Below are 23147 nucleotides of genomic sequence, written 5' to 3' on the forward strand. Positions count from 1 at the left end.
TACCATGAAATCTGCCTGTTTTAAAGGTGCAATTCAAAGATTTTTTTAGTAAATTTAGAGTTTTGCAACAATTTCTACTGTCTAGCTTTAGAACTTTTTTCTTTCTTTCTTTCTTTCTTTTTTTTTTTTTTTGTCTTTTGTCTTTTTAGGGCCACTACCACGGCATATGGAGTTTCCCAGGCCAGGGGTCTAGTCAGAGCTGTAGCTGCCAGCTTCCACCAGAGCCACAGCAACGCCAGATCAGAGGCACATCTGCGACCTATAGCACAGCTCACGGCAATGCTGGATCCTTAACCCACTGAGCAAGGCCAGGGATCAAACCCGCAATTTCATGGTTTCTAATTGGGTTCGTTTCCACTGTGCCATGACGGGAACTCCAGAACTTTTTCATCACCCCAGAAACAACCGTCGTGCTCGTATGTAGTCAATTCCTATTATCCTCTCCCTTTTAATAACCTCCCTGGAAATACCATGTAACATTACCAGTTCATTTCAAGAGCCAGATATTAGCCACATGATGATATTAAACTTCAAAGGAGGCTGGGAAATGTTTGCATGTGTGTGTTAAATCTGGACACATTGCCATCTTAAAAATTGGTTCCAGGAGTTCCTTTGTAGTGCAATAGAAACGAATCTGACTAGGAACCATGAGGTTGTGGGTTCGATCCTTGGACTTGCTCAGTGGGTTGAGGATCTAGAGTTGCTGTGAGCTGTGGTGTAGGTCACAGACAAGGCTCAGATCTGACGTTGCTGTGGCTATTGGTGGAGATCGGCAGCTGTAGCTTAGACCCCCTAGCCTGGGAACCTCCACATGCCATGAGTGGAGCCCTGAAAAGCAAAAAAAAAAAAAAAAAAAAAAAAGGCTTCATTGCTAAAGAAAAAAGGGAGAGTGGGTGATAGGGTGGTAAATAACCATCTCATCACAGATGGATGCTGTTATACTCTCCATATCAGAGATAAAGAAACGAAAGCTTAATGAGTTGAGAAATTTGACCAAGGAAACCTTTCAATCTTAAACCTTCCAATCAAATTTTCCTTCAAAGCAAAAATGACCACTTTTTAAAAATAATAACAGTTTAGCTTGAGACCCACCTGTTTGAGCCATGAAATCCTATACGTTCAATGGTGACTCACTAACAGTCTTTCTGCTATCCATATTGGATTCTCAGAAATACTCAGAGCCAGAGTCCCCTCTGTGGTGCAGTGGGTTAAGAATCCTACTGCAGCAGCTCAGGTCACTGTGGAGGCACCGCTTTGATTGTCTGGCCTGGGAACCTCCATATGCCACAGGTACACCCATGAAAGAAAGTGAGAGGAGGAGAGAGAGGGAGGGAGAGAGGGAGAGAGAAAGAAAGAAAGAAAGAAAGAAAGAAAGAAAGGAAGGAAGGAAGGAAGGAAGGAAGGAAGGAAGGAAGGAGGAAGGAAGGAAGGAAGGAAGGAAGGAAAGAAAGAAAGAAAGAAAGAAAGAAAGAAAGAAAGAAAGAAAGAAAAAGAAAGAAAGGGAGGGAGAGGGAGAGAGAGAGAGAGAGAGAGGGAGAAAGAAAGAAAGAAAAAGAGCCAACTTACTGACCCTTAAAACCCAGCTCAAGCATCACCTTCAGGAAGTCTTCCCTGACTTGCCCACTTGGGAAATTGTCCTGTGCTTTCCTGATCACATGCCATGGAACATAGCCCACTCTAGTCACAGATTTACTTGTCCAGCTTCCTAGACTGCCGGTTTGTCCTTGAGGTCAGGAATATTGCCCTAGATAACTCCATGCCCACCCCCCCCCCAGGGCCTAGAGCAGGGCTTGGCACCCAACAGGTCCTCAGTCAATGCTTAGAAGATAAAAGAGGGAGTTGTTGCTGTGTGTTCAGCACTCTGCTTCAGTTATTTGCTACTGTCAATGTTACAGATTGATTTGTAAAGTTTTTCTTTCAATACCTATCAGATTCCAGTGAAACCTTTGAAGAAATCACATTGAAATTTTGAGCCAATTTTTTGCTGATGTCTTTTTTGTTTCCCTCACAGGAAGGACAAGGAGGAGAGGGAAGGAGAATGGAAACAGAAGTTGAACTGCTTGATGAATTCTCTTCCCTGGAACTAGGAAGTCCCTACAAAATCTTTGATATTTCTGCTACCAGGTAGAACAACAACAAGAGAAAAAGAAAACTGTGGGCAAAGTTTGAGAAATAGGAGTTCCTATTGTGGTTCAGTGGGTTATGAATCCAACTATTGTCTATGCGGATATGGGTTTGATCCCTGGCCTCGCTCAGTGGATTAAGGATCCTGTGTTGCTGTGGCTGTGGTGTAGGCCAGCAGCTGTAGCTCCAATTAGACCCCTAGCCTGGGAACTTCCATATGCTGCAGGTGTGGATGTAAAAAGAAAAAGAAATTAACCAACAAGGGACTTACCTTTTAGTTTCCCCCATAGGAGAAGAGGAGGCAGTAGAAGCACCTTTGACTCTAAAAACATCTGGGGTTTTGAAACTTTGCCCTGCCCCTTCTGTGACTTTCTGTTAAGTTTACCTAAGTTCTCCAGGCCTGTTTCCTCGGCCATACACATGTGGAAGACTGTTAATGTGTAAAAGAGCTAATCCTTATAAAGAGCCAAGCATAGAACCTATCAATAATTAAGACATAATGTATTATCGTTTTCATAAAGCTCCTTACATTCCTCAATCTGGGAAGACTTCCAACATGCCTGCTTGAGAGTGTTGGTCTAGTCCAGCCCAGAAAGAGGCCCTGGCTTTCTGGGCCCGGGACCAGCTGAGTTCTCATCTCTTAGAGTAGTCCTTACCCACCCTGGGGCACGGAAATGCTGAAGCGCCAGAAAACATAAGTTCTTATCCACAGGGAGGAGCCCCCGAAGTCTAAAAGTTTCACATTCAGATGGGGTACAGCCCAAGTCAAAAATGTCCCCCAAGACACGTCTTTCAGAGATCACCAAGCCTTTTAGGAGCCCAAAGAAGAGCAGATTTGTTCACTGGAACGGAAATTGAAGGGAAGTGGTCTTGGCCTTGTGCTAAGCATATTCCATCATTTATCCCATTAAAGTCTTAGAACAGACTTGTGAGGTAAATTTCATTTTTCTTGTTTTTCAGAGGAGGCAATTGAGACTCACTTGAGTGAAGGCCCAGGCTCCTCATGGGTCTCTCAAAAATCCATCTCATCATGCTACCTTTGCTTAACTAAAGTTTCTTCTCAATCCCTAAGGATTCTAGGGATAAAATCCGAACTCATATTAAACCCTCCCACCTCCCCCTCACCTGTCTCCACTCTCCACTCCCAACCACCTTTCAACCACATTGAGTTCCTATAGCTGCATTAAGAGGCCAAGCTCTTCCGGCCTTGCTTGGCACAAGCTTCTTCCTCTGCAGGAAATTCCCCCTCCCACCCCTGGACTCCTTCCCCAGCCAGCTCCTGCTACTTCTTCAAAGTCAGTGCAAATAACGGCTCCACCATGAATCTTCCCCTGACACACAAACAGAACATCAGGGTTAAATGCTTCTCAAAGCTCTCAGACCATTTATAACACAAAAACTTGCTGAGCCCAAAGCAGTTCAAGGAACTACCCTGGAACATTCTGGACCAGGAGGCTTGGGGAAGACCCACTTTTGAGAAAGCATCCACAGTTGTTTCATATAGCTACTGCTCTAAAATAGAGAACAGTGCCAGCCAGCTTCAAGTGCAGATGGACCAAAGGGTAAAGGATCAGATGCTGACATACTTGGGGCATTTTTCTGAGCTCAGAGCCTTATTGGGGACAGGACAAGCCGAAGCCATAGTGCTCTTTGCAGAAACCCATAAAAATTGCCATTTAAAATTCTGGCACTCAAATAAAGAACTATTAACTAACAGAATATGAATCTTTAGTATAGCTGCCAAGTTATCTTAAAATAATGCAAAATATATTAAGAAATCACAGCTAACTTTTTTCTTAACTATAACTTTTACTTATTTTTATTAAATTGTTCTAAGTTTGACCCATGTATATTTAATTCTCACAGCACCCCTGTGAGATATGGGAGGTTGTTATCCTCATTTTACAACTGAGGCAACTGAGGCTCAGAGAGGTTCAGTAACTATTGCCCAGTCTCCCACATTTGGTAATCAGTGAAGCCAGGATTTGAAAACAGCAGTCAGATTCCAAGACCTGAGCTATAACATATTTTTAAGAGAAGTCTTAGGAGGTAAACTTAATATGAAGGAAGTTATAGCAATTCATTTTTTCCTCTTATTAGAGAAACAACCACTGATATTGGAGTATAGCAGCATGGCTTGTACCCCATTGGTCTGGGCTATGGAATCTCCGGGTTAAGACAGCTTTTAATACTATCGATTTTGATATTTACTTTAGATAGGAGAGGAGACCAAACAGTTCAGTTCATTTAAACCAGTATTCATTGCTCTTTCCTCTTCCTTGAACATTCGTTAGCCACTTTTTCATCTAACTCCTATCTGACCCTTAGAGCCCATCTCAGATACTGTCCCTCCAGGAAATCTCCCCAGACTGCCCTAGTGACTGCCTATTTTGTATTCCATGAGTTTCCAAACATACTCCACTAAATATGTCCTACTTTAGTCATGGAGTTGTCTGCCTCCCTCTCTGTACTGTAAGTCTCCCAAGTTCAGGCACATTTTCTCATTGAGCATTGGGTCTCCTGCACCTGCTTCTGTGGCTGGCATGTAGTAGGGATTCAGCAAATTCTTTTTGAGGTAATTAAGGTCTAACTAATGTGTATTTAGCATTCTGTCAGTTAATTGCTTATAGAAAAAATAACTGATTACATTTTAGAACTTTGCCCCTCTATATTCAAAAAGTTAGGAATAAATCCTCTTAAAAGGTCATACTGATTTTTTAATTGTTTTTATTCTAATTAAAATAATGCATATTAATACTTTAAGAATCAAATAGGCAGGTCTGGGGTCAGACCACTTGATTTTAATCCTAGCTCCATGACTTAACAGCCATGTAGCCTTGAGCAATTAATTTCTCTGTGTCTCAGTTTCTTTACTTGTAAACTGGGAATGATAATAGTAGGTATAGCTTAAAGTTGTTAAAAGGATTAAATTGGTTAACATTTGTGAAGAAAGCACTTACAACAGTGCCTGATTGCAAAGTAATATATAAGTGCACATTAAATTAACTGATTGAATTAACCAGTGCAAACATAATATAAAGCTTATTAACTAATTAATAGTCCTACAAGAAGATTGTTACAAAAAAAATTGTACTCCTCTGGACCCAGTTTCCCATTCCCCAACAACACTTTCCACTTTTTTTTTTTTTTTTTTTTTTGGCCACAGCTGCAGCAGGCAGAAGTTCTTGGGCCAGGGATCGAACCAGCACCACAGCAGTGACCCAACCCACAGCAGTGACAACACCAGATCCTTAACCTACTATGCCACAGGGAAATCCCTGTCTCTTTTTCAATCTGCTTGTTTTCTTTTTTCTTTTTAATTTGCTAATGAACACATTTTATTTTATATTTAATGTTATTTCTTTTTAACCAAATTTTATGAAATATTTACATTTCACATAATCCAATGTCTTTTACATAATTGAGAGAGACAAAAAATGATATTGGATGTGGAAAAAAACACCAGATTTGCAAATGTTTAGAATAACAATAATTTTCTTCACAAGATTCCCATCATTGTACAAATTTATGTACATAGTTATTCAGTTGTTTTCAACACTTGTTTTAAGCGCTTACTACACAAGTCAAGTACCATGATAAATTCTGAAGATGCAAATATGGATAACCGTATACTGAGCATTATACCACTTTTAAAGTACTGTGTAACCACAGGTGATTGAAAAACAAAGTTTTCTGAGACTTTTGGGGAAGGCTTTGTTATCCTGGATGGTATGTGAAACAATTCCAGCTATATTACGTAAAAGATTGATAATATTGATAGCACCATTCTAAAAACTGCCATATATCAAATATTTACTCTGTGGTCTTCACTGTTATGCAAAGAGCGTTTATATGCATTACATCATTTAATCCTCATAAGGACCCTCTGAGGGAGTTACTATTATGACGGGCTTTTTAAAAGTAAAGAAGGTAATGTTTTTCTGCTTGTTTTCTTTCTTTTTTTCTTACGTACTTATCACAGTTTACCTCTAAATTCTCCCTTGGTTGTATAAATCTCTTTCCAGTACATTCAGACACTTTAGGTAGTCTCTCAATTTCACCTTCATTTCCCAGCCTTGTGACCTGCTTCACTCCAAGTGATTGATTTCCAGGCTGTTTTTATAATCCTGGGAATTCCTTTCTTCATTCTTTTGATCACACTGTTTTTTAAATCAATTTCTATTTGTGTTTTTATGGTTCCTCCACAGCAAGGTCAACAGGAAGTCAAAACCAATGCAGAAAAAGGAAGTAATGTTCCTTATCCTCTCACCTTGCAGCTTACCTGCGTGAATTCTTGCCCAAGAATCAGAACTTTTTGGATGAAGGCTGCACATATTGGATTTAATCTAAAATATAAACAAATAAAAAATAATACTTCAGTATATTTAGTCATTTCCAGTCCATGGGACAAAGAATATCAAAGTCTACTCCTACCCTGGGCCAAAGTCAGGACATAAATTGATATTGTCACCTCATTCATTCATGTATTTGCTTACTAATTCTTTCACTCATTTATTTATTTTGGCCACACCCACAGCATGTGGAAGTTCCTGGGCCAGGGATTGAACCCATGCCACAGCAGCGACCTGAACTGCTGCAGTGACAACACCAGATCCTTAACCTGCTGCACCATAAGAGAATTCCTCACATTTATTAATAATAACACTATGGAAGTTCCCTGGTGGCTCAGTGGATTAAGGATCCAGCATTGTCGCTGCTGTGGCTCTGTTACTGCTGTGACAAGGGTTCAGTTGCTGGCCTGGGGAACTTGTACATACTGTGGGCATGGCCAATAATAATAATAACTATGACACTAACAACGAAAGATCAGAAAGAGAAATTAGAGAAACGATCACATTTACCATCACATCAAAATAAAATAAATTAAGGAGTTCCTGTTTTGGCACAGCAGAAATGAATCTGACTAGGAACCATGAGGTTGCAGGTTCGATCCCTGGCCTTGCTCAGTGGGTTGGGGATCTGGCGTTGCCATGAGCTGTGGTGTAGGTTGCAGACACAGCTCAGATCTGGCATTGCTGTGGCTCTGGCATAAGCTGGCCGCAACAGCTCTGATCCCTAGCCTTGGAAGCTCCATATGCCACTGATGCGGCCCTTAAAAGACAAAAAAAGACAAAATAAAATGAAACACCTAGGAATAAACTTACCTAAGAAGGCAAAAGACCTGTACTCTGAAAACTATAAGACACTGATGGAAGAAATGACACAAAGGGAAAGATATACTATGCTCTTGGACTGGAAGAATCAATATTGTCAAAATGACTATACTACCCAAGGCAATCTACAGATTCAATGCAATCCCTATCAAATTACCAATGGGATTTTTCACAGAACCAGAACAAAAAGTTTTTAAATTTGTACAGAGGAGTTCCCATCGTGGCGCAGTGGTTAACGAACCCAACTAGGAACCATGAGGTTGCAGGTTCGGTCCCTGCCCTTGCTCAGTGGGTTAACGATCAGGCGTTGCCGTGAGCTGTGGTGTAGGTTGCAGATGCGGCTCGGATCCCGCGTTGTTGTGGCTCTGGCGTAGGCTGGCAGCTACAGCTCCGATTCGACCCCTAGCCTGGGAACCTCCATATGCCGCGGGAGCGGCCCAAAGAAATAGCAAAAAGACAATAAATAAATAAATAAATAAATAAATTTGTATGGAAACACAAAAGGACCTAAATAGTCAAGCAATCCTGAGAAAGGAAAACAGAATTGGAGGAATCAGGCTCCCTGACTTCAGACTATATACAAAGCTATAATAATCAAAACAGTATAATACTGGCACAAAAACAGAAATACAGATCAATGGGACAGGATAGAAGGTCCAGAAATAAACCCACACACCTATAGTCAATTAATCTATGATAAAGGAGGCAAGAATATATGATAAAAAAAAACAGTCTCTTCAATAAATGGTACGGGAAACTGTACAGCTACATGTAAAAGAATGAAATTAGAACATTCTCTAACATCATACACAAAAATAACCTCAAAATGGATTAAAGACCTAAATGTAAGACTGGATACTATAAAACTCTTAGAGGACAACATAGGCAGAACACACTTTGACATAAATTGCAGGAATATCTTTTTGGATCCACCTCCTAGAGTAATGAAAATAAAACCAAAAATAAACAAATTGGACATAATTAAACTCAAAAGCTTTTGTGCAGAAAAGGAAACCAAAACCAAAATGAAAAGATAACCCACAGAATGGGAGAAAATATTTGCAAATGATTCAACCAACAATGGATTAATCGCCAAAGTATGAAAACAGCTCATACAGCTCAATTAAAAAAAAAAAAAAATCAGGAGTTCCCGTCGTGGCGCAGTGGCTAACGAATCCGACTAGGAACCGTGAGGTTGCGGGTTCGGTCCCTGCCCTTGCTCAGTGGGTTAACGATCCGGCGTTGCCGTGAGCTGTGGTGTAGGTTGCAGACGCGGCTCGGATCCCGCGTTGCTGTGGCTCTGGCGTAGGCCGGTGGCTACAGCTCCGATTCGACCCCTAGCCTGGGAACCTCCATATGCCGCGGGAGCGGCCCAAGAAATAGCAACAACAACAACAACAAAAGACAAAAAGACAAAAGACAAAAAAAAAAAAAAAAAAAAAAAAAAAAAAAAAAAAAAAAAAAAAAAAAATCAAAAGAAGGGCAGAAGATCTAAATAGACATTTGTCCAAAGAAAACATACAGGTGGTCAAAAAGCACATGAAAAGATGCTCGACATTGCTAATGATTAGAGGAATGCAAATCAAAACTACAGTGAGGCCTCCTCACCTTATACTGGTCAGAATAGCCATCATCGAAAAGTCTATAAACAACAAATACTGGAGAGGGTATGGAGAAAAGGGACCCCTCCTACATTGTCAGTGAAAATGTAAATGAGTACAACCACTATGGTGAACAGTACGGAGGTTCCTTAAAAAATTAAAAATAGAACTGCAATGATCCTGCAATCCCATTCCTGGGCATATATACAAAGAAAACCATAATTTGAAAAGATACAGGTACACCAGTGTTCTTTGAAGCACTTACAATAGCTAATACCTAAATGTCTATTGACAGATGAATGGATAAAGAAGATGCAGTACAGGAGTTCCTGTTGTGGTGCAGTGGAAATTAATCCAACTAGGAATCATGAGGTTGCGGGTTCCGTGTCTGGCCTTGCTCAGTGGGTTAAGGGTCCGGCGTTGCCATGAGCTGTGGTGTAGGTCACAGACGTGGCTCAGATCTGGCATTGCTGCAGCTGTGGTATAGGCCGGCAGCTGTAGCTCCAGTTCAACCTCTAGCCTGGGAACCTTCAAGTGCTGTGGCTGCGGCCCTAAAAAGGTAAAGAAAAAAGAAAAGAAGATGCAGTACATATATACAATGGAAAACCACTCGGCCATAAAAGGAATGAAATAGTGCCATTTGCAGCAACATGGATGGGCCTAGAGATTATCATACTAAGTGAAGTAAATCAGAGATAGACACTTATCATATGATATCTCTTATATGTGGAATCTAAAAAAATGATACAAATGAACTTATTTACAAAACAGAAACAGACTTGCAGATTTAGAAAACAAAGTTATGTTTACCAAAGGGGAAAGGTTGGGGGGAGGGATAAATTAGGAGTTTGGGATTAACATATACACACTACTATAGATAAAATAGATAAATCAACAGGGACCCACTGGATAGCACCGGAAACTCTACTCAATATTTTGTAATAACCTATAAAGAGAAAAAATATGAAAAATAATGGGTATATGTAGAACTGAATCACTTTGCTGTACACCTGAAACTAACACAATATTGTAAACCAACTAAACTCCAATATAAAATAAAATTAAAAATAAAAAAAATAGCATTATGGCATATGTGTTATAATGTATTATATAACACAGTCATCATAGGAGACATCATTTATTGAGTACTTACTATGTGTTGATATGTCCTTTTCAGGCATTATCTCATTTTAACTCTCCTGCCTGCTTCTCCTCCCAGGTGGGTGTTGTTACCTCTAATTCCCCTAGGAGGACACTGGGGCTTGGAGAGGCTAAGGAAGCATTCACTAGATATCCCATACCATGCTTGCACGCACCAGGTGCTGTTGATACGGAGATGAGTAAAGACATAGCCCCTGACCTTAAGGAGAACACAGTCTGAAAGAGGGGAAGGATGTATAAACCAATAAATGCATTAATGCTGTGCTAGTCCAGTGAGTCTTCACTCAGAAGAGAGGCTCCAGGATACAGGCGCCAGTGTGTGGAAGGACCTGCAGCTGAGCTGAAGGGCTTGGCCTTTATCATTTGGCCTCAGGGCACAAGAGAGTAACCTAGTCTGTGTTAGAACAGTCAGTACACCCAGCCTAGACAAGAGGGAAGGAATCAAGCAAATGGCTGTTTGCTTGAACTAAAAAGCAATTATATGCATTTTGGGGACCTATGGTGTCTCCCACAGATAAATACTTTCACTTGAAGATGAGTGTAATTCTAGGTGCCCCTCTTTTTTTTTTTTTTAAAGGGTTGCCTCTGCGGCATAGAAGTTTCCAGGCTAGGGGTCAAATAAGAGCTGCAGTTGCCAGCCTATGCCACAGCCACGGCAACTCAGGATCTGAGCCACATCTATGACCCACACAATAGCTCACTGCAGCGTGGGCTACTTAACCCACTGAGCAGGGCCAGGGATCAAACCCATATCTTCATGGATACTAGTGAGATTCGTTACTGCTGAGCCATGACGGGAACTCCCCTGAATTTGCTTTCTTGAATGCAGAAAGGGAATGCTTGCCTAGGAGGGTAGTATTGTTGTGATGGTTAAATGAAATAATTTATGCAAAGTTCCTGGCATGGCATGCTACCAGCTACTATTATTATTATGTTGTTGTTGTTGTTGTTGTTGTTATTGCTGTTAAAAGGTAAAGCCAGGACATATTGAACATGGAAACCAGAACATGTCTTTCAGGATAATCCTTTACACAGCTCAGGTCCAAAATCATCCCTGCACAGATTCCTCCCAAAAATTATTGAGGACTCATAACCCTAGGCCTCTCAGGAAGTTCAAGATGAAAAGACCTGTCTCTCAGAGTTCCTATCATAGCTCAGCAGAAACAAATCTGACTAGTATCTGTGAGGATGCAGGCTCGACCCCTGGCTTTGCTCAGTGGGTTAAGGATCCGTCGTTGCCATGAGCTGTGGTGTTGGTTGCAGACGTGGCTCAGATCTGGCTCCAATTCGACCCATAGACTGGAAACCTCCATGTGCCTCAGGTGCTGCCCTAAAAAGACAAAAAAAAAAAAAAAAAAAAAAAAAAAAAAAGAAAGAAAAGAAAAGAAAGAAAGAAAAAGAAAAGCCCTGTCTCTGCTCTTTGTAAATATTATAAAGGAAAACTATGGTGAAAAATTCTTTGCCCTTTATAATGGGGGGAGAGTAGAGCATCCAAGGGAACTAACATTTAAGAAGCATTTACTGTATTGTGGGATAAAGCAAATGAGTAATTGTGTGATACTCCAATTCTGTCATTCCTACTGTCACTGAGAACCAGTATTCTCAGCATGGAAGTAAGGAAACTCAGATGTTAAACTAGAAGAAATGAGGTTAAAATCCTAGAGTCTTGATTTTGAATTGATTATGAAACGAGAATATATTTTATCTTTAAAAACAAACAAATGGGTGGGTTCCCGTTGTGGCTCAGTGGAAACGAATCTGACTATTATCCATGAGGATGGAGGTTCGAACCCTGGCCTCGATCAGTGGCTTAAGGATCTGGTGTTCCCATGAGCTGTGGTGTAGGTCACAGATACAGCTCGGATCTGGCATTGCTGTGGCTGTGGTGTAGGCTGGCAGCTGCAGCTCTGATTTGACTCCTAGCCTGGGAACCTCCATATCCCATGGATATGACCCTTAAAAAAAAAAAAAAAGAAAGAAGAAAAAAAAATAACAAAATAAAACCAAACAAATAGTTGCCTGAGGAATGAGGGTAGGAGTGGCTAAATATTAGAGGGGAGGAGAGGATTGAAGGGATTACAAAAGACGCCCAAGGAAGCTTTGGGATAATGGATATGTTCACTGTCTTCATTGTGGTGAAGGAGTCACAGGTTCACATACCATATACAGACTTTAAATATGTTCACTTTCTTGTATGTCATTTATACCTCCATAAAGCGATTTTTAAAAAAAAAAACAACCACGAACTACTAACGCTGTCCATTGAAATGACCTAAAAAAAAAAAAAAAAAAAAAAGACTGGGAGTTCCCTGGTGGCTCAACAGTTAACGAACCCGATTAGGATCCATGAGGATGCGGGTTCAATCCCTGGCCTTGCTCAGTGGGTTAAGGATCTGGCATTGCCGTGAGCTGTCATGTAGGTCACAGATACAGCTTGGATCCCACGTTGCTATGGCTGTGGTGTAGGCCAGTGGCTACAGTTTTGATTTGGCCCCTAGTCTGGGAACCACAATATGCTGTGAGTGCAGCCCTAAAATAGCAAAAAATAAAAATAAAGACTGACTCAGTAGCCATGACCCAGTCGGTAGTTTTGAAATACTATTTTCACTAAAAGGATACAGGGATCATTGAAGTGCCTGGTTCCAGGTCTAGGGCAGGAAAATCATGAAATGAACACAGAACATCTTGTCATACTAGACATCAAGGAAGCTACCAAAGATGAAAATTCCATCAGAAAGACTTAAAAGCCAACTTAGAATCCCAATGGCTGAAGATGGGACAATAAAAGCACAAAATAATGGAGTTCCCATCGTGGCTTAGCGATTATCGAACCCGACTAGGATCCATGAGGATATGGGTTCCATCCTTGGCCCTACTTGGTGGGTTAAGGATCTGGCGTTGCCGTGCGCTGTGGTGTAGGTCGCAGACTCGGCGCAGATCCCGAGTTGCTGTGGCTGTGGTGTAGGCCGGTGGCTACAGTTCTGATTGGACCCCTAACCTGGGAAACTCCAGATGCCTCCAGTACAGCCCTAAAAGACAAAAAGACTAAAACAACAACAACAACACATCATAATAATAATTGCCTTGGATTGAAGCACATCAAACATATTTTCACGTATACATTCATATGATTAGTTTTAAAAAATTAACTGGTCACCACTGGAGGATACTAGGGAAACAATTCATTATTTTGAAAACTAACAAATAAAGGAAACAAATCAGCATTTATTATGCCATTCCCACATGAACTATATCAGCAAGTAACCAAAGAGTAGATGAAGGGAAGCTTCTCTTTTAGCAATATTCCACCTGATTAAAATATCACCATTTTGAGAACCTTAATAAATTAATGAATCTAGGTTGCTGTTAACATTCCCAAAAGATAAAAAGCCATTAAATGCCTCTTGATTGTAGACCCCAACACCTCCTATGAAATAGTCTTTACTAAGTAATCAAATCTAGGTGTGATCTAGTCTCTAGTTCCACCTGTCATAATAGGAAATACAGAGGACAGAGGAGCATGTTAATACCAATGCAATCGGCAAAATCTAAGCTATGGAAAACTCCAGAGCAAATGATTCTGCTTTTTCTCTTTTGGCAAATAAACTGCAAGGAAAAAAGAGAAGGAAATCTATAGATTAGGAGAAACCTAAACAGCATCAATAAATTGTAACATGCAGACATTTTTTTGGAGCCCAGTTGATACAAACATTTAAAAATATTTGACATTTGGAGTTCCCTGGTGGCCTAGAAGTGACACAATGGTGTTGTCACTGCTATGGCTTTGGTTACTGCTGTGGTGTGAATTTTATCCCAGGCCCAGGAACTATAAATATATGGTGTTTATGAAACAATTGGATATTTGAATGCTGCCTGGATATTTGATATTAAAAATTATTATTTGGGGGGTATGATAATGGTATTATGGTTATGTTTTTTAAAAAGAGTTATCATTTAGAAATACATACTGAAATATTTACCAATGAAATTATATGACATGTAGAAGCAGCTTCAGAATAATATGAAAGGGAGGAAGCCGATGGAGGTAAAAGTGAAACAAGACTGGCCGTGTTGAAAGTTGTTAGTTGGGTGATGGGGATATTACAACATTTTACTTAAAAACTTTAAAGGCATTACTGCAGACTATATCCTTTAAAGTGTATTTTTTACACATTCTTTTTTCTTCTCTTATAACCTTAAGAATGAAGTATAATTTTCCCCATTTACAAATTGAGAACTTTCTTAATTTAAACCACCATTCCCCTGGCTCAAACTTTTACAACATTTTCCTAGATATTCTCCTTTCCCGCTTTCTTCCCCCCATCCAATCCAATTTTCCACACAGCAGCCCAAATACTTCAAGTGTATTAAACTATTTAATTTTCACAACAACTCAATGCTAATACTAACAGTATATATTGATACTATTCTTGGTTCTCAAGTAAGGAAACTGAAGCACAAAGGAATTTTAATAATTTTCCCCAAGACCACATAGTAAGTGGCTGACCTGTACTATAAGTCTGGCTTAGTTGCCACTCCTACATGTGTTTATACCATACTTCTATAAATGGAAAACAAAATCACATATGAACACACAAGTTCTGCCATGAACTGGTTAAGCATTTTGGCTGAGAGCTTGGACTCAGGAGCCAGACTGTGAACTTGGGCAAGTTACTTAAACTTGTGGTGCCTCAGTTCTGTCATCTATAAATAAAGGTAATAATAGTTTCTACCTCATGATACCTTTGTGTGGAGTGGATGCATTAATCTGTAGAAAACAATTAAGTGACACGTTAGCTATTATCAAATATTACCTTTGATTTTTGAGAGTTCCTTTCTCCCTAGTACCTTCACTCCAGCAGAACCACTCATAGCTCCTTAAATAAGCCTGTGTTCCCTCTGCCTTTCCTATCCTGCCCAGCTGTGAATCCTCACTTATCCATTCAGCCCCACATTAAGGGTCACCACCTCTGTGAGGATCCCCCAGGGAGAGGAGCTACCTGGTTCCCTAATGCATGTATAATCCCTCGTATCTCAACTTGTGTATAATTATTTATTTTCTGTATCTATCTTCCCTGCTAGACCCATCCTTTCTTAAGAGCAGAGACCTGTTTTTATCTCCACATGCAGCCAAAAGCTGGGTCGGAGCAGTGTTTCATAAATGTTGGTTAAATAAATGGTCACCAGCATGCCACTCTGGGGAGCTATATGACAAAGTTTGAAGATTTTCAAATTTAGAAATAAATCTAAATAAAGAAGAAAGCCTGGAGTTCCTGTCGTGGCTCAGTGGTAACAAACCTGACTAGCATCCATGAGGATGTGGGTTTGATCCCTGGCCTTGCTCAGTGGATTAAGGACCTGGAATTGCTGTGAGCTGTGGTGTAGGTTGCAGATGCAACCCAGATGCTGTGTTGCTGTGGCTGTGGCGTAGGTGAGTAGCTACAGCTCCATTCAATCCCTAGCCTGGGAACTTCCACATGCCACAGGCGTGGCCCTAAAAAGCAATAAAATAAAATAAAATAAAGGAGAAAGCCTCAGATAACTGATATGTATGCATGTATGTACATATATGTATATATGCTACTGTAATTGCCTATATACTTATCTATAGCCCTCACTAGGGTTTGTGTTTTGTTTATTGTTGAATCCCCGGCACCCAACGCCTAGTACAATATCTAACGAATAGTAGGGATTCAATAAACATTTTTCTTGGCCGCACCCGAGGCATGTGGACATTCCCGGGCCAGGAACCAAACCTGTGCCACAGCAGTGACTCAAGCCATAGCAGTGACAATGCCAGAACCCTTAGCCCACTGAGCCACCAGGGAACTCTCTCAATAAACTTTTTTGAACAAATTAAATATATTTAAGGGGAGATAGACTCAGTGAAATTCTCTATTTGTATGACCCCTAATTTTTTTTTTTTTTTTGTCTTTTTAAGGCTGCAGATGGAAGTTCCCAGGCTAGGGGTCTAATTGGAGCCATAGCCACCAGCCTACGCTACAGCAATGGCAACGCCAGATCAGAGAAATGCCAGACCAAGCAGCATCTACCACCTACACCACAGCTCGCAGCAATGCTGGATCCTTATCCCACTGAGCAAGGCCAGGGATTGAACCTGAATCCTCATGGATACTAGTTGTGCTCTTAACCTGCTGAGCCACAACAGGAATTCCCACCCTTCATTCTTTAGTTCTCTACTAAAGCATTTCTTAAATTTGAGCTCTTGAAACCAAGAATACACATCCACAGGCACCAGTTTGAAGAAACTCAACTGTACAGTGGAATTATATGCCTCTATTTGATTTTAAGATGGTTGTCCACAGAGGGGCAGTAAAGTGTAATGATTTAAAATTCCTGTTGCTATAATTCCACCACCTGTTTTTCAATTAACTTAGAATATCATTAAAATGACACCAAATTTTCAAATTTCATAGAGATCTTGTGGACTCACTGAAGGTTTTGAGAAATCAGGAAAGCTAATTGACATAATTACTTATTGGTACTAGCTGACACAAAAGCTCTGGCTTGCCATGCATTATATCTAGGATAGGAAAGTGGCATTTTGCAATGCAGGATTTTCATCTAATATAGTCACTCTTACAAAATTTTTATGACTTCCGAGTTTTGTGTCCTACTTAAAAAGATATCATTTACTGAGATGGTAAGCATTTATGTCATGTTTTCTCCTAGCACTTTTGTTATTTTATTGTTCAGGTTTAATTTCTTGATCCATCTGAAATTTATTTTGGTATTAGGTGTGAAGTATGGTTCCGATTTTCTTTTTCTTTCAGATGACTACCTAGTTTGTTCCAACACTATTCACTGAATTCATCTCTTCATTGATTTGAAATGCCATCTTTGTCTTTTTTTTTTTTTTTTTTTTTTTTGGTCCCGGTTTGAGTGAAAAGGTCTTCAAGTGTACTTATTTTTAACTACTCTGGAGTTTGGGGGTTTGTTTTAAAATATTTTTAAGTTGTATATAACTATCAATACCATCTCCAAACAAGATTTTTATCCTTACTTCATGAGTTTGTCATTACCAAGCTCATTTCAGTTTCTTTAAGTGTACTGCACACAACCTTCAAATATTATGAACATTTCTCTCTCCCAGCTGTCACTACACCAAACTACATATGTTATATTTCCCTAAATCATCTTGTTGTGCTCTTTGCAGCTCTTCCGTACAGTTGATGTCTCCATCTAACAAGTTGCTCAGAAGTTACTATAATTATTTTAGGTGAGGCCCAAAGTGAAAGCCTACCATCGACTATACAGTTCATCTCAAAAATTGACATTAATTTCTATTTAAGCAAGACCAGGCTGTGTTTCTGGAAAATAACAGATTTTGAAGAACTATGGCAGTTATTTGTTGGGTCTTTAAACAATCCACGTGGGGGGCAGAGGAAATGTCCTACAAAATGCCAACTGCTATTGTGGGAATTTTTGGCTATTTATTCCAGCAAAATATGATTCAGACACTGAATGAAAAGGGTCACCCTGTACTAGGTCTTGAACCCAAAGAACTGTTTGCACAGATAGTCATCCAAGATACATCACAGCCTCCACCTCAACAGATGCTCTTTCAAATGTTTCATGACTCTCTTCAACAGTCAGTCTCCATTTAAGGGGAGGAGGGTTGATGCTGCCAGAGACGGCTCTGCTGGCATGAAGGCTGGCCTAAAATTTCTATTTAAAAGCTGGACCAAAATATGTTTGGCTTCTGTTGTCTATTTAAAATTTCAAGTTAAAAGGAAGAAAAATTACTCTCCGTCCTGAATGGGCTTTGGGTGTCTCACTCACAGACTAGAGAATGGCAAACGGTAAGAGAGTCACGGAGAAGGGAGAGAAATTAGGAACGCTGAGATATTAGGAACAAACTATGAAGGCAGACATGAAAAACTTGGAATGAAAAGAAAAGCCTTAAGCAGGGGGAAAAGACCCCCATATTCGGCTCCTAACGGAGGATCTGGATTAAGGTAAGCATTCTGCACGTCATGAGTCACCACATCAGCCACCTCCCCTCAGCACCCCTCCCCCGCCTCACGGTCGTCCACCTCTTGCCCCCTTTCCAGCGGCCTCTCTTCATCTCAGAACACGCGCCACCCAAGGGCCTCCTTTCTCAGAGGATCCTGTCTTCACCTCAGCGTCCACCTCAGGAGCCCCCAATTTTGACCCATGTCCTGGGTGCCCCCACCTCAGAGTCCTCTCTTGACCTCAGCATCTCCCTCCGCTCTGGAGACGCCCCAGCCTCCCTTCCCACCAAAGCCCCTCTCCTCAGCACACACTCTCCCCCTCAGCGCCCCCTTCCTCATCCCAGCGCGCGACACGCCCCGGAGAGTCCGTTCGCCGCTCCCAGTACCTTCGCCTCCCCCGGACGCTCCTGCCGCCCCGCCCCCCGTCCTCTGCCCCGCCCATATCCCCGCCCCTCCGTCCTGGCCCCGCCCACGCCAGGCGCGCGCCCAAACTAGTCGTTGGGCACCGAACCTCTTGGTCAACGGGGCTGCGAGGCGCCGCGTTCTGCTTCGGAGTCAGAATCCCTGAGGACTGGAAGGCCCGGGAGGGGGGCGGAAGGGATTCATTCACCTTGAAAAGGGAGATTGTGGGTACGAGTCGGGTTTGTGGCAAAAGGGGAAGGTGGGTGAAGAATCTGAGGGGAAACTCAGGGGGTCCCGTCTTTAGTCATGCTTGGTGGTGGTTGGAGGCTCCACTTTGTGCGTCCCGCCCCCACCCCTGGGGGTATATCTCAGTGCCCTTGAGTGATTACCAGCATCCTTATTTTAAACCAAGTAGGACCTAAGTTGGGGAGGGGCCTCCTCAGACTCCTTATGAGGGAGTTAGGTGTTGGAAAAACGGGTGGCGGCAGGGGAGGCGACCTGGACCGCGCTTCCACGCCCGAAGCCGAGGCGACTGGGAGCCCTACTCTAGATCCAACTGCTCTCAACGTCCATTGCTATTTGAGAAAGATGAAGAGCAGCTTTTTCAAGGCTAAAGAAAGGACAGTCAATGTGGAATTTGGGGGCAATCATATATATACATATATATAAGCAATCTGAGTGAGGGGCCGTATTCCAGAAAATTCCATTTACACCGTCTCCTCTTTTGCCTCGAATACTTTGCTGTTCAGAGGTACTAGGTGGTAACGACCATACCTCAACCTTAGTAATTTGTTCCCCTTCTGCTGGGCCCCAACCCCTGACTTCCGCGTTTTGTGAGAAAATGGAATAGACCAAGAAAAGTGATTACTTGGACTACGTTTTCTAATAAACAGGATCATGCTTTTTAGATTCCTGAGATCTTAAAACCGCTGCTCCAGTGTTAACTCAAAGATTGTTCATCTGCTTATTGGCCCTAATATTTTATCATATTATGATACTGAGTATTCACCATAATTTAAATCTTTACAAAAATCATGAAAGTAGTAAATACTATAGAACAAAATACATCCATTGTTTTATGAAAGAAAAATACACATGTTGCAAGAGAGCTCATTCATAATTCTCAAGCAGGAAGAGATGAAAAAATATCTATCTGTTGAAGAGAGACTAAGTTCTAGGTGCCGGGGAAGATATAGGAAGACTGACTTAAGGCCAAAGGTTTTTTTTTTGTTTGTTTGTTTGTTTTCTTTTTAGGGCCAAACCTGTGGCATAGATAAGTGCCCAGGCTAAAGGTCAAATTGGAGCTACAGCTGCCAGCCTATGCCACAACCACAGCAATGCCAGATCCTAGCCATGTCTGAGACCTACCTCGTAGCAACATTGGATCTTTAACCCACTGGGCAAGGCCGGGGATCGAACCCAAATCCTTATGGCTACTAGTTGGTTTTTTCACCCACCGAGCCACAACAGGAGATCCAGGCTAAAGTTCTTAGAGTGTTGTTAACATGAACATGAAAGAATAAAAATACGGAGTTCTAATATTCTAAATTCTAATATTTCTACTGCCAATAACATTCCAAGACAACAAAGAGATATTATCAGTTATAATTGTGCTGTGGGAAATCAAAAGATGATACAAAGTGGCCAATTTTGAGGAAAGAGGAGAGAAACAATGTCCCTCCACCCTCACATATGCACACCCATTAAAAGAAATAATACCAGATGCCTAGCAGAAAGGATATAGGCTAGCCAGTCATTTCAAACTAAATGTTTTTCTATTTGTCCTTCTGGTCCTTAATAACTGAATTGAAATCAAGAAAGTCTATGGGCAAAGGGTTTTGTACTATGACTACTTCTTAATATTTTTTTATTTTCCCAAAATTGATTATTTTTTTGCTGTTCTCCTTTCAGTATGAAGGAGGATCAAGTTGTGCTGGAAGAACCAGGATTCCAAGATGAAGAAGTATGGCTAGAATGTTGAAAGACATGTAGACATTTAGTCATTCTACAAAAATGAAGTTCCTTCTCTGTTAACTACTATTTTTAGAAACAGATTAGCAATAAAACATAGTTCTGGAGAGAGGCAATATTACAAATATGTAACAACTTGTTTGGCAAGGGGTGCTAAGATTAGCTACTTAGCAGCTGGTGTGAAAGTATTTTAATAATTTAGCAATTGGTATGGCCATACTGGTTCCTATGCAAACTGGTAGTGAGGAGTAGAAGGAGTTCAAGGTCTGGTGGGGAAGACTGAGAAAACATATTTTAAAATAGATTAAATGTTGTTCCACTCTTTTGGGTTAAGGTCTTAAAAATTTGGAGAGGGCATAATAAAAGTATTGAGCTTCCCAGTGCTTTCAGTGTTAGCACTTCTATGTATGCAACAATGTGTTTGAAAAATCATTATTGAGCCTACCTCAGTCTGTCTAGAGAAGTGGAATTTGAAGCATCTTGGAGTGACTCATAATTCTGAATTAACTCTTAAAAATATTTGTGAAACGGTTGAATATGAAGAATAAAAACTTTTTTTTTTTCCCTGTTCCATCTTCGTTAGGAATCTTTGTTTCAAGACATCGACCTGTTACAAAAACATGGGATTGTAAGTATTTCTTCAGTGCTGTGTGAAATTGTCCATTTTAGGGTTTCTCAGCCTTGACTCTATTGGCATTTGGGACTTGACAGTTCTTTGTTGTGGGGGGGCTGCCTTGTGCATTGTAGGGTGTTTAGCACTCTGGCTCCTAACCACTCATGATATGCTAGTAGCAGCCTCATAGTTGTGACAACCCAAAAATTCTCCAAACATTGTCATGTCCCCAGGGAACAAAATTGTCCCCCGTTGAGAACTAGTGGTCCACTTGGAGGTGTTCAGAGCTATCAACTGTTTCCATCAACAAAAAATTCACCTTCTGTCATGTGATTAGATAAAAGAAATTCAGACTTTAAGTAAAAAACTTGATGAATTTCAGTAGCAATCAGTTGACAGAAAAACTTCTCGGATGTTACCTTTTTTTGACCACACCCTCAGCATGTGGGAGTTCCTAGGGCAGGCATCAAATCCATCACACAGCATTGACCCAAGCTGCTGAAGTGACAAGGCCAGGTCCTTAACCCAGTGCACCACGGGGGAACTCCTCTGATGTTACCTTTTAAAGCCCTCACATTTAATCTCTTTCAGTTGGATTTAGAAAATTGGAGCAAGAGAAAATCCTGGTCTTTTGGTTATGTAGTCATTTGCATTCTCCAAGGGTAAAGAAAAAAAATCTTAAACATTTTTAAAAGAACATGCTGGTAATGAAGTTCTGTAGAAGGAAAGAGCTGAACTGAGGGGGTGGACGTGTGATAAATTTGTTGGCTTTTCTACCAACAGACTTTTCTTTTGAATTCTTTGTTGCATTGCCATGGTCTCACTAACATTCTTGGGAAATCAGGGCACAGCCAGAACATTTGGCAGCATGCTGGGTATGTTCTACTCAGATATTTCCAGAACATTTGGCTACATGGTGGGTGGGTTCCACCTGGCTGCTTGTATAAAATTGGCATTGTGATGGAAATAGATGGACACAGAAACACATGACATAGTATGAAAGCCTTGCAGGCTGGCATTTTCTTAATCTGCTGCACCCATTCTTTTACTTACAGAACGTGGCTGACATTAAGAAACTGAAGTCAGTAGGCATCTGTACCATCAAAGGGATACAAATGACAACAAGAAGAGCCCTATGCAATGTCAAAGGGCTCTCAGAAGCAAAAGTGGACAAGATTAAAGAGGCAGCCAACAAGCTTATTGTAAGCAAAACACATTCTTTGTTGTTTTAGCTTAGAAGGGCCCAGTGAGTTTCTGTAGCCTTCTTCATTATGTACACTAGAAACTATTCTGAGTTCCCATAGATTACAATATATTATATGCTCCATGTGAACTTTTCATCACTTCAGTTTCAAAGCAATTAATTTCCGAAAGAGTGAGACAGGGGTTAAAAGACCCGGAAAACTATAAACCAAAACTTTTGGACTCTTTTTATGTTACCTTTTTCCCCCTTTCTGTTTCTCTGCCTTTCCTTCTTTTCATATTTTTTCCTTCCTCCTCCTTATTATTGTCTTCTCTCCTTAAACATTATATCTTTGACTGTTGCGAAGTACTCAGCACCAAAGAAGTTGCTCTCTCCTGGTAAAGGCATCTGATACGAGAGCATTGCATTCGAAAAAGACCGACATGGTTGGGTCTACAAGTGTGCAGTTGAGATGGATATGACCAAGAGTGTGCCCCCTGAGACACCGGGGCTTAAAACTAAGTGAAACCGATGCCTTGTAGATGGGTCTGCAGACTATGAGAGGTCTATGCATCTGAGAGGCTCCAAGCAAAAACACATGCCTTTGACCCAAGCTTTTGTCTAGAGCTTTTGGAGGCCACTGGAGGCACCAACTCTGGAAATAATAATGTGCAGAAAGGCAGTCACCAAGTCTGCCTCTTTGCAGAAGAGCCGGTCTCTCCATTTCTCTGTGTATGTTGGGGGTCTTGTTCTCAGCAAGTCCTAGAAGCTCTTTTCACCAAAGCCATCTGGTTTCCTTCCTCAGAGGCAGTAAAGGCTTGAGAGTTATGCAAGTGTCCAAGTGGTCCTGAATTTGGAGAGGACCCAACTGAACTCCTCTGAACACATCTCAGTTGCTCAACCTTCTGAGTATTCTCCAGAAGTATACACACAAGCCAGTTC

The 23147-nt window shown here is 41.0% G+C and overlaps 2 protein-coding genes and 1 long non-coding RNA gene across 9 annotated transcripts in view; 2 read left to right on the forward strand and 1 right to left on the reverse strand.

Moving 5' to 3' along the window:
* Window positions 1-6504, forward strand: part of FAM227A (family with sequence similarity 227 member A) — a 61458-nt gene extending 54954 nt beyond the window's left edge. Inside the window, exons 17-18 of one of the 4 annotated variants that reach the window (XM_084955287.1) lie at window positions 2012-2124; window positions 6333-6504. In XM_084955287.1, coding sequence (XP_084811413.1) covers window positions 2012-2087 — 76 coding nt within the window. In that variant the 3' untranslated portion in view covers window positions 2088-2124; window positions 6333-6504. Of the gene's footprint in view, window positions 1-2011; window positions 6065-6332 lie in introns of those variants that run through there. The other 3 variants (XM_084955289.1, XM_084955288.1, XR_014803049.1) reach the window with 3 other exon arrangements.
* The window catches only part of DMC1 (DNA meiotic recombinase 1), a 112058-nt gene that overhangs the window by 54954 nt on the left and 33957 nt on the right, over window positions 1-23147 (forward strand). The window contains exons 12-15 of one of the 3 annotated variants that reach the window (XM_084955290.1): window positions 2012-2124; window positions 20350-20401; window positions 20993-21037; window positions 22078-22224. In XM_084955290.1, the coding sequence (XP_084811416.1) occupies window positions 2039-2124; window positions 20350-20401; window positions 20993-21037; window positions 22078-22224 (330 nt within the window). In that variant the 5' untranslated portion in view covers window positions 2012-2038. Of the gene's footprint in view, window positions 1-2011; window positions 2125-18552; window positions 18698-20349; window positions 20402-20992; window positions 21038-22077; window positions 22225-23147 lie in introns of those variants that run through there. The other 2 variants (XM_084955291.1, XM_005655492.3) reach the window with 2 other exon arrangements.
* Window positions 1-23147, reverse strand: part of LOC110260646 (uncharacterized) — a 102967-nt gene that overhangs the window by 30334 nt on the left and 49486 nt on the right. The window contains exon 3 of one of the 2 annotated variants that reach the window (XR_014803051.1): window positions 6407-6470. This is a non-coding gene — a long non-coding RNA (uncharacterized LOC110260646). Of the gene's footprint in view, window positions 1-6333; window positions 6471-23147 lie in introns of those variants that run through there. The other variant, XR_014803050.1, reaches the window with a different exon arrangement.

Source organism: Sus scrofa, chromosome 5, assembly GCF_054392235.1.
Source record: "Sus scrofa isolate SSC_HxYL_T2T_F1_AM1 chromosome 5, Sscrofa_HxYL_maternal_Yorkshire_Landrace_v2.0, whole genome shotgun sequence".
Classification (NCBI taxonomy): Eukaryota; Metazoa; Chordata; class Mammalia; order Artiodactyla; family Suidae; genus Sus; species Sus scrofa.